The sequence below is a fragment of the Sturnira hondurensis genome, unplaced genomic scaffold, assembly GCF_014824575.4.
Source record: "Sturnira hondurensis isolate 20B ecotype Veracruz unplaced genomic scaffold, ASM1482457v3 Scaffold0004257, whole genome shotgun sequence".
Lineage (NCBI taxonomy): Eukaryota > Metazoa > Chordata > Mammalia > Chiroptera > Phyllostomidae > Sturnira > Sturnira hondurensis.
The window spans coordinates 55,343-71,558 of record NW_028076888.1 but is presented as its reverse complement, the minus strand read 5'-3'; the positions used below and the strand labels follow the sequence as shown (position 1 = coordinate 71,558).

The 16,216-nt window shown below is 47.8% G+C and overlaps 1 protein-coding gene across 5 annotated transcripts in view; it reads right to left on the bottom strand.

Annotated features, from left to right (window-relative positions):
• Positions 1-16,216, bottom strand: part of UBR4 (ubiquitin protein ligase E3 component n-recognin 4) — a 119,150-nt gene that overhangs the window by 74,055 nt on the left and 28,879 nt on the right. For all 5 annotated transcript variants that reach the window (XM_037045056.1, XM_037045055.1, XM_037045059.1 and 2 more), the window contains exons 18-35: positions 15,052-15,221; positions 13,583-13,865; positions 12,872-13,007; positions 11,927-12,006; positions 11,318-11,446; positions 10,504-10,686; positions 10,231-10,353; positions 9,914-10,143; positions 8,457-8,578; positions 7,139-7,236; positions 5,547-5,704; positions 4,543-4,752; positions 3,345-3,446; positions 2,941-3,041; positions 2,496-2,694; positions 1,946-2,134; positions 1,471-1,534; positions 159-350 (exon numbers count right to left, since the gene is read on the bottom strand). In XM_037045056.1, coding sequence (XP_036900951.1) covers positions 159-350; positions 1,471-1,534; positions 1,946-2,134; positions 2,496-2,694; positions 2,941-3,041; positions 3,345-3,446; positions 4,543-4,752; positions 5,547-5,704; positions 7,139-7,236; positions 8,457-8,578; positions 9,914-10,143; positions 10,231-10,353; positions 10,504-10,686; positions 11,318-11,446; positions 11,927-12,006; positions 12,872-13,007; positions 13,583-13,865; positions 15,052-15,221 — 2,769 coding nt within the window. The remainder of the gene's footprint in view (positions 1-158; positions 351-1,470; positions 1,535-1,945; positions 2,135-2,495; positions 2,695-2,940; positions 3,042-3,344; positions 3,447-4,542; positions 4,753-5,546; positions 5,705-7,138; positions 7,237-8,456; positions 8,579-9,913; positions 10,144-10,230; positions 10,354-10,503; positions 10,687-11,317; positions 11,447-11,926; positions 12,007-12,871; positions 13,008-13,582; positions 13,866-15,051; positions 15,222-16,216) is intronic.

Below are 16,216 nucleotides of genomic sequence, written 5' to 3'. Positions count from 1 at the left end.
CTTGGCATTAATCACATTAATGTGGGAGATGGCAATAAGGACTGTGAGTTCTGAAGCTCACAAGGCCTGTGGGGGAGACCCAAGAGCTCGTTAGCATGGGCTCTGCAAGTGCTGGTCAGGGGTCACCCTGCGGTCCCCTGGGGTTACGCGGTACTCACTGAATCCTCCGCCTGGGAGTCTTCCTCTTCCACTGCCAACTCCTCCACCCAGTCAGAGTCCACCTCGATGGCCCGCTCTTCCCCATCCACCGAGAGGTGACTTGGGCCTTGGCCATTACTCTGGCTCAGTGCATTGGTGACGTCGGCCAAGTAGGACATAATGTGGCACGTGCACTCCAGGACCACCACGTGCTGCAAGAGAACAGCACCATGCCGTGAACACCCTGCTTCTCCGCAGGTTATCACGTAACCTATCTTTTCTCAAGTTTTTCCCAGTGAAGTTCAATTGCAGAGGAATGGTATAAAAGCGAAACACAAAAAGACGACAAGTTTTAGTTACCCATTTCCCCGACTCTTAGCACTATGACCACATGGAGCTGACCAACAAATTGTACTGAATTACTAGGTATTCCTTTATTCTTAAACACACACATAAATCTTTATAAAATCTTGCAAAACAAAGTAAAACTGAAATTAGAAAAGGGGAAAAAAGGAAGAAAAATAATTCAAAAAAAGACTAGATTAAGTCTGAATAGGCTGTAGTCAGCATTTTTTCTACCACTGGCATTTTTTTAACCATCAGTGAAACACATTTAAATTTCTGGGTTCTCAAGCAGTGCAAGGGTAGAGAAACAGCTTCAGAGACCAAGCGACAGGGTTCCACACCCCCCTGCAGGGAGTCCATGCCTGCCTGACCCCCCCAGTCTGGCACCAGAGCCTCAGATCGCTCAGTTCCTCGCTCTGCACCACGACAGTTCAGAGCTGAAGGAGGGAGAAACGAATGGTGTGGTGGTGGGTCTCGAGGGCCAGTTATCTGTCCTTGGCCACCTCAGTCACGTTCATGAAGGGGGGGGGGGGAGATGCCGGGACGTGGGGCTCCTGTCAGATCGAACCCTCCTTCTCGACACAGTGACCTGAGCCCTCGGGCGAGGGCCCCAGTTCTGGAACCGAGACTGCAGTTGGGGAGGTAACCTGCAACCCCACGTAATGCCTGCTCAGGACGCACGGATCCGATGCAGGGGCAGGGGACAGTTTTCCAGGGCACATCAGCATCTCAACGTAGCCGGAGTTCACTATGTTTTAAGAAGGATTCTGGTGGATGTTTACCAGAATATTTCCTTCCACCCACTTCTTGCCACCCAGAAGGCACCAAAGGGCATAGTTAGCAAGTGCACATCTCCAGGTCTCTGAGATTACAGCTTTATCCTCTGTAGACTGGCCAGGGACAGAGGCCAGCAGAAAGGAGGGACTTCACCTGACCACAAACACGGGATCACCACTCCCCGACTGGGGCCGCTTCTCCCTTTCTTACCTTTCCATGCATTACGTTGGCATTCAGTTTCTCAACCACATTCTTCTGTGACAGGTATTTCTTGCTAACCCGAAGGAAAAAAGAAGGGAGGGACATAAAATCAGATGAATCAAAGAAAGAGAGCATCTTCACGGACCTTGCATCAATTTGTGGATGCTATGATGCAAAGGCATTCTTAGAACACCAATCAGAGGACTGGGGCGCTACGGCCTTAGCAGTGACACTTAAGACAGTTCCCCAAGGCTTCTCCTAGGAATAATGAACAGGAAACTCTACTAAGAAAACACAGAAGATTAATTACAAAGTGATCAGAGTTACTGGCTACTCCTCGATCCCTGATAAAAAGGTAGAGATTCAAATTTCTTTTACACTCACTCTGAGCAACAAAGAAAACAACCTGCACTTACTCACCCCCCTACTCTCCAAGGGCAATGTTGTAACCTACAAATGGGTTCTTGCAATTTCATCATCTTACCATCTACTTAGCCAGTCCACGGCAGCATTATGAAGCTGAAGATGGCCAGCACCTTGACCTGCACTGGCCAGAGTGGCCATCACAACCATGAGTTCGGGAAAACCAGTTCCATCACCATTGGCCAGCATCTCTGTTGCCATGGGGATTAGGGTACCCAGAAGCACAGCACACACACCTTCCCCAACTTGGCTGGTAAAAAGAAAAAGCAAATTGGTGAGTAATCAACATGACTCTGACTCCACGTACCTCTAAATTTGTAAGCGTAATTAAAGAAAGTTTCAAATTAAACACTGAATACGTGAGTACACATACTTTGGACTTGGACCACTAGGGCACAAAACTCGCAACTAAGTTACAACAGACAGGTCGAGTCACCACAAAAGTTTTCCATAGGAGAGATCAAAGAGCCCTGCTAGACCCCTGACTCTAGTGGAAGAGCTATGAAGTCACCGAAAATACCATCGACTGATGCCTGAAGGAAAGAGGTTCAAAATTCTCAACATGTTTCTGGAGTCATTAGGGCCACATGACACAAACGCAGTCGCTCTACCTGTTTTCCCGGACGATGTAAGTGGTCAGTAACTGCAGCAGCTGCCGGTTCTCCTGAATTATATCCAGCTGATCAGAATCTTTGGGGGGCGCCGTGGTCATGCGGGTGAGCCAGGCTTGGAGACGCACAGGCTCCACGCAGGCCAGCTGTGCCAGAGAGCCACAGAGATGCAGGAGGCTCGGGTTAGGGCTCTTCTCGGCTGGGGACAGACCAAGAGGCCAAGGTCAGTGAAAGGGGGCAGGAGGAAAGAAGGAAGGTGCGAACTGTGAGCAGGGAAAGGGGAAAGGCTCCAGGCAAGTTTTCAACTTCCTTCCACACTTTCTCTGAGGGATTCTCCTCACTTGTTAGCATTTTCCCGAGGTAGCCACACTCGGGCCACAGATATGCACAGTATTAGCCAGACATCAAAGTTCCCGTAAGGAGATTACGAAAAGCTGTCACTCACTGAGCTGGAAGAGTTTGGTGAAGAATTTCAAAACCCGGTTACAGAACTTAGCAGAGAGGTTCTCATTGGCTGTTGCCATCATGATCTGCACGAGTTCTCCACTGGGAGGCAGAAGGGGAAAAAGGGGGAAGAGCCGCATTACGCCACTGTTTCCGTTTCCCCACAATCTTGTGTCCTCTGAGGGGCTGGTCATCAGGGCGTCACCACCACAGGTGTTCAGGACACCAGCTCCTCATCAGTGCCCTCGCGGCGTCCTCTGCCCACCCGAGCCCTCCCGAAACACTGTGCGTGTACTTAGGCTGCCCTGCAGTGTCCCTCGAGAAAGCATGCCTAAGCCAGCACACACGGCACCTGCTTTCAGAAGACATTCAAGCACGGCTCCCCGAACGAGAAACAAGGCTCACCTGTCAGAGAAAAACTCCTCCATGGCTTTACGAGCCTGGCTGCTTTCCAGCTGCTTCTCCAGATACTGGAGACACTCCTCCAAGATGGATTCGTCCAGTCCGCTGAGGGTCGAAAGGAAAACTTAACTACCCAATAGAAGGCCCATTTCACTGCCCTCCTGACACTGAGTTTTAAAATCCTAAAATTGGTTTATACCTGAACCTTGAAGGTAATATACAATTTTGCCTTGTCAAAAGTTAGCACAAAGTCTGGTACACGAATGCTAAATATTTGATAAGTTAAACTGTAATAAAACAAAAATAAGCCCTAAAATCTGACATAATTGGTGCAGTCAATGGCTAGGGGGTCATCGCTGTTATGGAAGGAGGAGAGAAGGAAGGGGAAAAAAGGCCCATAATGAAAAAATAAACAAAAAACCCTGGTCTCGCCCTGGCTGGTGTAGCTCAGTGGATTGAGCACGGGCCTGCGAACCACACGATCGCGTTTCGATTCCCGGTCAGGGCGCATGCCTGGGTTGCAGGCCAGTTCCCAGCAGGGGACTCATGAGAGGCAACCATACATTGATATTTCTCTCTCTCTCTCCTTCCCTTCCCCTCTAAGATAAATAAAAAAAAAAAGAAAAAGAGATGTACTGTTGAAACCTATACAGTCTTATTAACCAATGTCACCCCAATACATTAAAAAAAAACCTGGTCTCCCCACCAACATAGAGTAGAGAAACCCCAATACACACACGCCATATTTATACAGTGCTCAGCGGGGTGAAGCTGCAACCCACTCAACTGGTCCCCAGGGCTCGCCCGCACCAGCACGGCCCAGGCAAGCTCTCAAGGCCGAAGGACGCTGAGACCACCCCACCCCACCAACCACCCCTCTCAGTGGCATGATCACAAAAATATCAGAAACGTCACTAGTCTCTTTGTACACATTGTCACATTTAGCAGAGGGCATGAGAAGCATCTGTTGAAATACGTCAAGGTTCCACACCTGAACATGTAAGCCTTCCCTTTTCTTAGTTTTTATTCCTAAGAATTAACCACAGAAGATTCCAAACCACCTTTCCTGTACACCCATAAGAACACAAAACGCACACGGGTGCACCAAGAAGCTAGTGACGGGTGATGTGAAGAAGCCAGTGTCAGGACGTCTCGCGGACCGCACCAGGTCACGGGCACCTGCTCTCTCGGGCAGGCTCACCTATTGGGATCCGCGTGATTGGCCAGGATGTTGTAACAGCCGGTGATCAGCTTCTCGTACACACGAGCCAGGAACTCATCGGACTCTGCCGGGCCCAGGATGCGCTCCAGGGAGTTGCTGCTGATCTCGGCCACGCTCTCAGTGCTCGACTCCAGCAGAAGGGGGAGCAGGGTCCGAATGACCTGAGGTGGGTTCATCTCATCGGACCAGCTTCAACACAGAAAACAGAACCACGTCAGTGAATGCGCTCCTCCAAAAGGCTGCGCGGTGGGCAGGGGGGAGTGGGGCGGAAAGGAAATAGGACAATTCGATCATTATTAGGGAAGGAGTTTTATTCCGGTCTTTTTCCCTCGGTAGTTGCTTTACACATAGGTGCAATCACACAATTTCATATTCTTTTTCATTGCTATGTCTATAACAAGTACAACTCATTTCCATAAGAAAAATTCATTTATTAAAACAATAAGATATGTTTTATAATATTCAGAAAAGAAAGTTTACTAAAACCTAAGCTAGTATAATCGTCCCAGACAACTTTTCTAGAACTCCCAGGAACGTGGACCACCTTTAAGGCAATGTGATACAGGACTCTGCCCATGATCTATCTACAGGAAGACAAAAAGTCCCTCCGTGGCCTGCCCTAATCCCCAAGTGGCAAGGTCTAACTCCCACAATGCTTCTGGGGACGTGACTTCAAATACATCACTGTCACTTTAAAATTTAAACCCGAGCCCCTCCAAACCGCAGTATGACCTAAGGCCAACAGGCCTGGATGAAAAATACTACAGAAAAGGGGGAGGCAGTGCTCTGGTGGGTCTCAGAACTAAGTTAGACATCCTCCTAGGCGCATGCTCACACTCTCATCTACAGCAATCGGCTCTCTGCTGCTGCGGCCTGCACGAGAGCACTGTTACGCACTTAGGTAAGAAAAAAGCCCAGGACCTCCTTGAGCATTGACAGAACACAGGTGCGGGGCGCACCCAGGCTACGCAGTCGGCACTCACACAATGAGGTCTCCGGTCAGTCTGACCAGTGAGAGGAGGGTGTGCTTCAGGGAGGCAGCCAGGGGCAGGCTTTGGCCACACAGAGTGCCCAGGTGAGCGGCCTGCACGGCACTGATGTAACTCTCCGAAGGGATGGTGTCATTGGCAAAGGCATTTCGCTGAATGGAGACAAAAAAAGACATGAATGCACAGGCCATCTACTTGCCCAGGATAAAATTCTCAGGTGGGAAGAAAAGACGCCAAGCCCAGAGAAATGAAGGCTCTACTAAGGGGTAAAGACAACGGCTTTCTATGGTACACGCCGCTGCTCACCCTGGGAAGGAATGCGGTGGGTGTAGGAAGCAGCTAACACATTTCATGTGGTACAAAGTGAACTTAAAATTTCAAAAGTTAAAGTCAAAATGGAGTTAGTACAAAGTTAAGGTAACCAATATCACTTCCTAAAGATTTAGAAGATAGCCCTGGCTGGTGTAGCTCAGTGGACTGAGCACAGACCTAGGAACTGAAGGGTCGCCAGTTCGATTCCCAGTCAGGGCACATGCCTGGGTTGCAAGCACAGTCCCCAGTAGAGGGTGCATGTGAGAGGCAGCCACACATTGGTGTTTCTCTCCCTCTCTCCTTCTCTTTCCCTCCCTCTAAAAATAAATAAATAAAATCTTTAAAAAAAGAATTAGAATATACTGTAGTTGACCCTTGATCAACTTGGAGGTCAGGGGCATGACTTCCTATGCAGTCGAAATCTGTTGGTAACTGCAGTCAGCGCTCCACAAATACAAGCCCCCAACCCCACAACTGACATTTGAATACCGCTGGACAAACCGCATGGGCCAAGTGAAAAGTCCACCTGTAAGCAGACCCACACATTTCAAACATGTATTATTCAAGGGTCAACTGTATATTCAACATGGAATCTATTGTCTTTATTGATTGAGAAGGATCTGGATTTGCAATGCAGCTGGATCTCCACTACAAATATCTTAATTATCCTTGTACTATAGCTCCAGGTGATGTAAGCTGAGGTGACAATTATAAAGAAGATATAACAAAATTATAATAGTTGGCTTCTGCAAAGAACTGTAATATCAGAATAATCTGTTAACAGAGGAAATCACAACAGAGCACGTACAAAGTTCAAATACACTGACAGAAGATTAAGTCTTCTAAAAGCATAGAAAACCTAAAAGCTGCTCCATAAAATTACAACAAGAGGAACATGTTCTTGACACAACCCAGAAAGGAAAGGAAATAGAGTTAGCATTTACTGAGAATTCATGTGCCAGATAACATGCCAGGCACCTTACACTTAACAGACCTAATCTACATGTCCCAGTATTTAACAGATGAAACTGAGGCTGAGCAGCTATCCTGCAACACAGTAACACACACTTCTTCGCAAAAAGATCGTATGGGTACCAGCAGGGTAGTTCAACGCTTTGATTGCTGACTCAGCCACAGCACATAACACTGCAGTGTGCAAGTATCTCTCAGCAGCTCCTTTCAGCCCAAGGAATCCCAGCAGAACACAGGAATTGCAGCAGAACACAGGAGGGCTGCGCTCCGCAGCCCGACTCCTGGGAAAGACAGACACTCACCCAGGACCCGATGTTGGGGAACTCGTTGGTGTTGACGTTGTTCCAGGACTCGCACACACCCTGCACCGATGACGGTAAATTCGGAACCAGTGTTGGACCTAGCGGCAACAAAACGACCAGGGATCATCACCCAAAGAGAAAGAACAGGTCACAGCATTTTAAAAGTCAAGCTCAAATGCAGTTAAAGAAGCGCCACAGCCCAGGCCGTCAAAATAATTACTAAGATGGTGTGAATGGATATTTCAATAGCAGTACTATGTCCAAGAATTAGCTAACTGCTCCACAGCCAGCAACCTAATTATAAGGTATTCATTTCCCACCACATTCACTTTCTAATCTGGCAAGTAAAGCAGACAAATGAAAACAAGATTCAAAGTGAGGGCGAGTCAATACAAGTGAGGCTAAAATCACGATTAAACCTCAGTTACACCATCCATGAGGAAGCATTGCTTTGATCCTTTTTCTTCTTAAGATAAATCTTAAGGGCAGGGATCATTAAGAAGAGCATTCAAGAAAGCAGTGAAATTTAATTTCTAAAAGTGAAAATATTTGAGTATCAAAAGATTATTTAGAGCTTGAAACTCAGGAAAATGCAAATGGCTAGAAATTTTAAAGGGTAACCGTTCCACCTAACTCCAGTTATTTTAATTCTCCATCCTAAATTTCTACCAGATCACTCCTGTCTGAGAGAAGGTTTTCCCCAAGCACGAAGAGTTAGCCTGCCAATCTTGCTAATCTCTATAAATAAAAAAAAAGAACAAAGATTTGTGCTCACAACAAAAGAGCCTAATGTTTTAGAACCAACTGATCTTGACTTAGACCCCAGCTCTACCACTTGCGAGATGCAGTACTAGAGCCCTGGATAGTGTGGCTCCGTGGATTGCGCGCCGGCCTGCAAACCGAAGGGCCGCTGATTTGACTCCCAGTCAGCGTGATTGCCACAAGCCTGGGTTGTGGCCCAGGACCCTGGCTGGAGGCCTGTGAGAGGCAATGGATCGATGTCTCCCTTGCACATCGATGGTTCTCTCCCTTCCCCTCTCTCAAAATAAATAAAAAATATATTTTTTTAAAAAGATATCGAATTAGGGGCAAATAACTTCTCTAAGCCTCAGTTTCCTAATGAGTAAAAAGGGGTAACACCAATACTTACCCTGTAAGGTTATTGTCAAGATCTAAATACATAAACCTGTCAACAATGTTCGATGCCCAGAAAGTGTCCAGTAAATGGTAAATGCCAGCAGACAGGTCAACAGGCAGAGAAGTGGTAGCGCGGGTCGTACTGGCATTAACAGTAAAATGCAGAAGCACATTCACTTACCCAGCGTGTTCGCTTTGCACCTACTAGAGCCAATCGCCAGAACGGCAGCGAAGCCCTGCAATTTCTCCTGGGAAGGTTTTTCCGTGGACCCCTCTTCATTGAAATTCTGGAGCAAATAGGCTCTGGGGGGAAAAAAGGACAAAGTGTGAGAGCCAAAGGACCCCCATGACAGCCAACAGAAACTAACCCTGTACAAACTGAGAAAACTGTACCTCACTTTCCTAACCTATTAGATCTAGGTGACAGTTCCTGCCTTTCTGGTCTCACAAGAATTTCAACGGGTAACTGTTCCCCAAAGAACACCCCGTGTCCTGACCTGCTCCCAAAGCCCAACTCCAGCATCAATGTGTGGGAAACAGCGGAAACTGTATCAATACCTCTCCCCCTGGCCTTGGAAGACTGACAATGTGTACAAAGGCCCTGAGAAGTATTATTCATATACATGTATGTTTTTAAAACTATTCACTCTTATTTACCCAGCACTCCCCACACCTACTTGCCCAGGAACACGTGTCAACAGCTCCATTCGGAAAGCACTGGCCCCACGGGGCAGAACAGACACGACAAGCTCCTGGGGCAGGGCCGTACCCCTGCACCTGCGAACCCCACCTGGCCCGCAGCAAGCCCTCCCTTTATTATTCACCTTCATCTGTTCACAAACTCTGCCTCAAGCAAGTCCTCTCTCTAGCGTAAGGCAACCATCCACACTAGAAGACACCAGGTAAGTTTTACAAGGATCCAAGACCCTGGCAGCGTGGAAGCCCCACGGAGCAGGAGCCGAATGGTGACTGAGCTGAAAGGGCCCCTACGCACAGCTCCCAGGGTGGCCACTCCCGACCAGCGTGAGGGGAGTCAGGCCCAGTTCTGTCCGTTTTGCCGACAGGAAAAAGGCCAGAATTTTTGATTCATAAATAAACTCCCACTTTTATATATGGAAAATGAATTCTAAAATATTCAGACATCATGAAGAACAAAGGACTCTACATGGCATATGACGTGCCATGTTTATTACAGAAAGAGCTGGATTTCAGTATACTCTAACTCATCAGGAATTTTTTTTACTCTAGCTAAATACCATAAAATTTAAAGAGTGTTAAAGAGCTTCATCTTGGCGAATAACAGAAACGACAGTGTTTGGAAAAATTCCATCCTTTCTTTGTATCTTACAAGTAAAATGCTAGAAAGTATTCAAAGATTTATAAAAATTAAACTCTCTTGGCGCTCAATGAACTATTTGAAAATTCCCTCATCAGACTCCTCTTGATTACAGAGAAGGAAAAGAGAAAAAGAAACAACCTAAGCTAATAAAAATAAATAAATAAATAAAACAAAACTCCAAATCGGTGGGGATTTGAAGAGTGAATAGTACTTAGAACTACAAAATTCATTTTTAGGAATTTACAGGCCCCTAAAGAAAGCAAACCCCCTCCCCTCTCCGGGCAGGCGGCCCGCCACACCTGGTGAACGACGCGTAGGTGTCAATGAGCTGCAGAGCGGCTGGAAGCAGGTTCTTGGTGATCTCGGACGACTTATGCGGCTCCGTCTCAGCAGCCATCTTAGAAAAGTGCTCATCCAGAGAGACCTGGACCTTCGAGATGGCGGCGTCGAGGGTGTAGATGGACTGCAGACTAGGGATTTCGTGGAGCTGCAGGATGGTGCTGCAGTCGATGCTACAGAATGATGAGATCTTTAAAAACACCAGAATGTTGATTAGACGCGGCAGAAGGCTGTGACACGAGCCAAACTCCATACCACGGATCCAGAACTAACACACCTGTCGGGCAAAGTATTCCTCCACAATTTCAACGTCATACTTCACTGAGCTGCACTTGGTGGAAGCCAGCTCCAGGAGAGAGCCAGCATGTTCAGCCTTCATTCCCTGTTTGATAAGGTGATCCTATCCGGACAGCAAGAAACAAGTGGCCAAGAGATCAATATAGACAGAGTGTGAAGTGTTCATTACTCCTACATTTAAAATTCCCAGCAGCACAGAGTACACTGGCCTCGAATGCCCCCGAGCAGCGAGTGCTGCGTTACACCGTGGTACCTTTATCCAGTTGACATAGGAGCTGATCCGGAGGCGAGAAGACCACCGCAGAGTGTGCAGGATGTCACATTCACTCATCTCGGGCGAGTTCACGGCCAGCTGGTTCATGTAAGTCTTTGATGGTGGCAAAACTCCCAGGATCCTCCATAGTATCAGGAAGTAATATTGAAGGGCACAGGCCTCCTGGAAGAAGCAGAAGGAGTATCACAGCGTGGAGTATCGCTTTCCAACTGAGATGTGGCTCTAGAGGCTGCTCTCGGGTCTTTCTAGAGAACACAGCTGAGGATAAAGCAGAATTGTGTGTGAAAACACACGTACAATTCGCTCCGTGGCCTGAACACTTCACAGGCCAAAAAAGCTCCTCTGAGACAACTCTGACTCCCCACATAATTAAACGAACACCAGAAGAAGGCAGGACATTCTCCAATGGGCCCCCCTTGGCGGGCCCCTTCTGTGGCCTGAACTGCTTTTGTGGCGTCTAGAGGCAGAGACACATCCCTGCAAACACAGAAAAAGCTCAAGTATGAGGCTCACGGCACCACCCATCAGGCACTCACAGAAGATGGAGTACTTAGGTGGCCATTAACTCTCAAAGTCACATTTTCTCCAATGCTAACCAAAAAAGATAAAACTCTCTCTAAGATGAACATGACCACTTTAACTACACAAAAATACTGAAGTATCAGTCAATTTTGCAAACAGATCTGCAGTAAACTGAGTAGGTCCTAGAAGGAAATTTCTGGTGGGACTGCTGCTACCCAGTTAGCCAACAAATGCCAAACTTCGCCACTAGCCCAGGCCGCCCCGGTCTCACCAAAGCTGTCACGCTCTTGTTCTCCTTCCTCCTGACTGTATCCAGCTGGGACCCCGCTGCGAGCAGGGATGTCAGGGCAGTATAAAGATCGTCATACTTGACAAGCTTGGAGAAGAGAACGTCACACGCCTAATTGCAAGAGAGAAAGACAATCACTTTTTCTTATTTTTGAAAACATGTTTCTCCTACTCTGTATCCACTGTCACTTAACTTCATGACGGACAAACTAGTTCACTTAAATTCTGATGAGTAATTTCTCGCTGCAGCAAGACTCCCACTCAGGGCCCTCGGTCAGTTTCTGGGCCATTGTCAGCACGCAAGTGCAGGCTTTAGGATAAAACAACTCTGTCCATTAAAATAAGGCATGTGAAAATGCTGAGTCTTCTCGAATAATGTGTCAGAGGTGGGAACCACCAGGAAGGGCACCCCCTACAGCAAAAGGGGAGCCCATCAAATACACCTCAAAATAACAGGTTCCTTTTAGAATAAGCTCAAACTGTAACACAGACCAAATCCCCTCATTACAAAAAGGCATTCCCTTTCCCCTGACTGATCTGGGTGGAAACCACCTGACCCGCATGTAAAATGGGGTTTTAAAATTCCTGGTACCGCAGAATCCAGTCGGTTCAGATCGTCCTCTGAGGCTTCTGGGGACAGGACGCAGTAGAATCTGGGCTGTGGCACAGTGTCTGAAAAACAATGCACCGATTAAAAGAGTTATTTTATTCTCAACTCTAATAACTGTAAAGTGTAAAAACCATGGAAACACTTTGGAACAGGGTTTCCTTGGCACCACTGACATGCTGGGCTCAGTAACTTGGCCGTGGGAGGCCGCCCTGTGGACTGCAGGGCGCCTGGCACCCTCCTGCCTTCTACCCACTGAGTCCCGGGAGCGTCCTCCCAGTTGAGACAACTAAATATGTCCACAGACACTGCCCAACGTCCCCTCTGGGGGTGGGGGCCACAACCACCCGCAGCTGAGAACCGTTACCCTAGGAGTTAACACGCTCTAGGATCAAGTCAACCAACACAATTCTACCATTAGACTGACTGCCCAAAACTTAAACACTGTCCTCCTCGTATCAAAGGGACTAGTGAGAGGTCCCAATGATGGCAACTTCATACGGACGCTGGGTGCAAGTTTCCACAAAATACACTAACACCCAGCAGTCCTGGACAGCAGCAAACCCATACTAAAAGTGGACACAGAGGCACCTCATCAAAAGAACGGACAACAAGAAACACTAGAGAGAAAGTCACGGCTCCCGTTACTTTCTGAGTGCCCCCCGAAAAGAAATTTACCCTGCGAGTTAGAGCCACATCCTGCCAGACAGAAGGTTTCCTAATTCTTGTATCTCAATGTTTTTTCTTTTGAAATAAATGTTGGATATATGAGCATTTATTTCTGAAAAGGTTTTGGGTCCGTAGGTATTCGCCACCCACAGGGAGTAGACTAAACCAATGACCAGTGATGCTCAAGGAGTTTCCAAGTTCCAAATCCCGCCCTGCCCAGGAGAACCCACGAGTCAGTTTCTTGTTGGCAGCCTTCCTGACCTGAAGAAAAATGCTTGGACCAGTTCTCCTCCACTTCTTTGAAACCGTGATAGAGGGGGCTGGTCGTCCGGCGGCGGCTGCTATCGTGGGATCCGCTTGCCCACCCGAAAGGAGGACTGAGCAGGTTGTGCTGTACCTTTGAAAAGAGATGCTCAGAGTGAGAGAGCTACACAGTCACCGGGCTGCTTCTCAGGCCAGGCGCAACGTAGACTAAAACATCAAAGTTCGGGGAACTCTCAAAATAGAAGAAAATCTTGGATTTTTCCTGTGACTTCTGGAAAGTATCTTTTTTGCTGGAGTATAAAGGGAATAGTACTCGGTGAAACATTTTAAGGAATGCTGAGTAGAATAATCCTCAACTGGCCCTCCCACCCTCATTTTGGATCTCTACAAAGCAATTCACTAATCCATCAACTCCGCTCTCACCATCTCTCAACCACTAACAGAGGCTCACAGAGGGCCGATGCTCAGGGCACTGTGCTGGGCAACACAAGGACGTCCCCAAAGGACAACACCAAAGGACGTCCCCAAAGGACAACACCTGGGTTTTAACAAACTCATCAAATCAAGTAATCTGCATTTATGGCTTCTGGCTAAACAAAGTGAGCGCACAGACACAGGCCGAGTGGCATCCCTAAGGCTACTCAGAAACCTAGCACGAAAACACTCCCCACAACAGCCAGTAAAGCAAGAAGAGTACGCCCGTCCAACCTGCTCGAACAGATACATGGGGGCTCTGGAGTACTGGTGAAGCAGGTAATCCAAGATCAACAGGAGGCGAGCCAGGACGAGTGGCACGGAGCGCATCTGCACGTCCATGCTGGTGCTCAGCTCCTGGATGATCTGCACGACCAGCGTCAGGATGGTCTGCCGGCCCTGCTCGGTGAGGTTGTGGAAAACGAGGAGCAGCAGCTGCAGGTGCTCCACGTTCAAGTCCTCGGTCTCACCGGGCACCACGCCCTGCAGGGCATTCTGCTTCATGGTCAACAAAAACCTGCCCCGGAGAAAAGGAGAGAGTGTCTGATGAGGAAAAGTCAGAACATCCCCCCAGGTGTTACAATGTCCAGTGTTGAACGCAGGAATTAAGACAGCCAACTGAGGAAGACAAAGAGCTACACGTAAACAAAAGAGGAAAACTAAATTTGGGCTACAGAAAAGCCAGGTTCGCCCACGCCTCAGCACTGCCAGGGCAGACACAGGAGTGTGAACACCCACCAGCCATGCCTGACGATGGGCAGAATGGCAAGCTCCCCCAAATGGTGCCCTTTTCTAAATTAACAAACCTGGTCGGGTAGGAACAAATATTATTGTTCCCAATACTTTGATTCTAGAGTTCAATTTTTGTTTTGAGAGTTTATAGTACAGGTTAAATCAGTGCATGATAATAGTCAAATACGTTATAACTTAATTCTCTGCTATTCAGAGAACTTGTCGGAAGAGCTTTATGCAAAATAAATAATTAAAAATCAAGAAGTAAATGTGGCCAACTGCTCTCACTGCCTTTGGCTGTTAGAAAGGAGGTTTGTGCTTTTATGAGGGCTCCCTCAACACACCCCCGCCCTCCACCTCCTGGCCTTTTTGCAAGATTCCACCAGGAAAAAGGAAGGGTCTTTTGCATATGAGAGAGTTTATAATTTCTCAAATCCAGCATTAGAGTCATTTGATCGTAGAATGGAAAAGAGAAAATCGAATTGCTTTGAAGACTCGAACCATGTAAACAAAAATGGCAAATACAGGTCTTCGTCTAAAGAGGATTTAGATGATTAACCTGAGCTTCCCCCAAGTAAAAAAAAATCTTTAAAAGTTGTCCAAAAAGGACTGCAAGTCACTCTAAGCGGTTTCATGTTCAAAGCAATATAACCAAAGACAGCGTTGGCTTCTCTGTTCCCTCCCCCCCGAAAAACGAGGTCAGGATAAAATTGGTTACGTTCACGACTCAGGTTCTGTCTCATAACTGCAACCAACTCCCTCCTGTGCTGATGCCTCCACACCACGTGCTTCTGTCTTTCAAACAGCACATTTCCCCCTGCCCCCGCCACCAGAAACTCACCTCCCCACCCTCATCACTTTAAATACAGTCATCAGAGCACCACTTCAGAGCCACAGATTAACTACACAGAGTCAAACACACAAGAAAGGAAGGAACCTTCTCCACGAGGCTTCTCTTGGCAGTTTCTTACCTGTCCCAAACTTTCAGACATTCGGGGACATCAGGGTCCCCTTGGGCACAAGCTTTGTGTTGCCAGATGAGCAGGAGGCGTGAAAGCACAGAGAGGCTTTGCGGGTGGATGTACAAGGGCCACGGGCCTTCGGAGAAGGGAGCGACGCCCAGCTGCTGCAGCAGTGTGTTCTGACGTGGAAGACACACACGAGACCGTTAGGGAAAAGAGAGCGAATGAGGCCAAAGGCTTAGTGATGCTCTCTAGTGTCACCTTTTAATGCTGGCAGGGGTATTTACATAAAGGAGATCAGGTTTATTTCATAAATAAATAAACAACTGTCACTAATCAGCATCACAAGGGAAGTCCTGAAACAGAAGAAATGCACTGAGACAGCAGAAGCAGGGCAATGTGCTAAACGGGCAGAACGTGAGAAGTCTGCTTTCCAAAAACACGTGACCCGCGACAGTGAACGTCTTCTCCATCATCAGGTACACACTACAAACGACACTCAGCACAGGCAGGTCTGACAACTCACACTGCAGGACCGGCAGAGCAATCTGGCCCGCACGCTGCCGAGGCGTACAGAGGCGGCCGGCCGTCTGCCCCGGCTGCGGCCTGCCCTTCGGGCGGGCCCTGCTCTCAGCCCAGGGGTCTGGGCTGCAACCTGTGTTCTCCGACACGTGCCAGCTGCGCAGGACGCCAGCGGAAAGCCAGACAAAAGCCTGCTCTCTCACTTGGCTTCAGAAAACACAAACTGTGGGCACCTCAGGACACAGGATAAATTTCTGTCTGCCAGTTAAATTATATTCTTATAAAATATCCTAGAGGACCTCATTCCCTGGGAATAATTACTCACGTCACGAGTGGTTTGCACGTGTGGACAGTCACGGCAGGCTAAGTGCTGTGCGCACACAGTCGCGCAGACGCTCGGAGCAGTAATGCGGGGTGGGCGCAGGCTGCCCTCTACCAATGAGGGAAATGGCTCCGAGCGGTTTAAGACCATGACTAAAGCCACAAGATTACCAAGTAACAAAGCCAGGTTTACCTCTAAAACCTACACTCTTAATTGCTATGCTCAACACAGCCGTAAATGACTTTTCTGTCTCTGACTCAAGGAAACCTTTCAAAAAATAAATATGCCTTGGCTATGTAAAAAATAAATACTGTAGCACTACTGTAATAA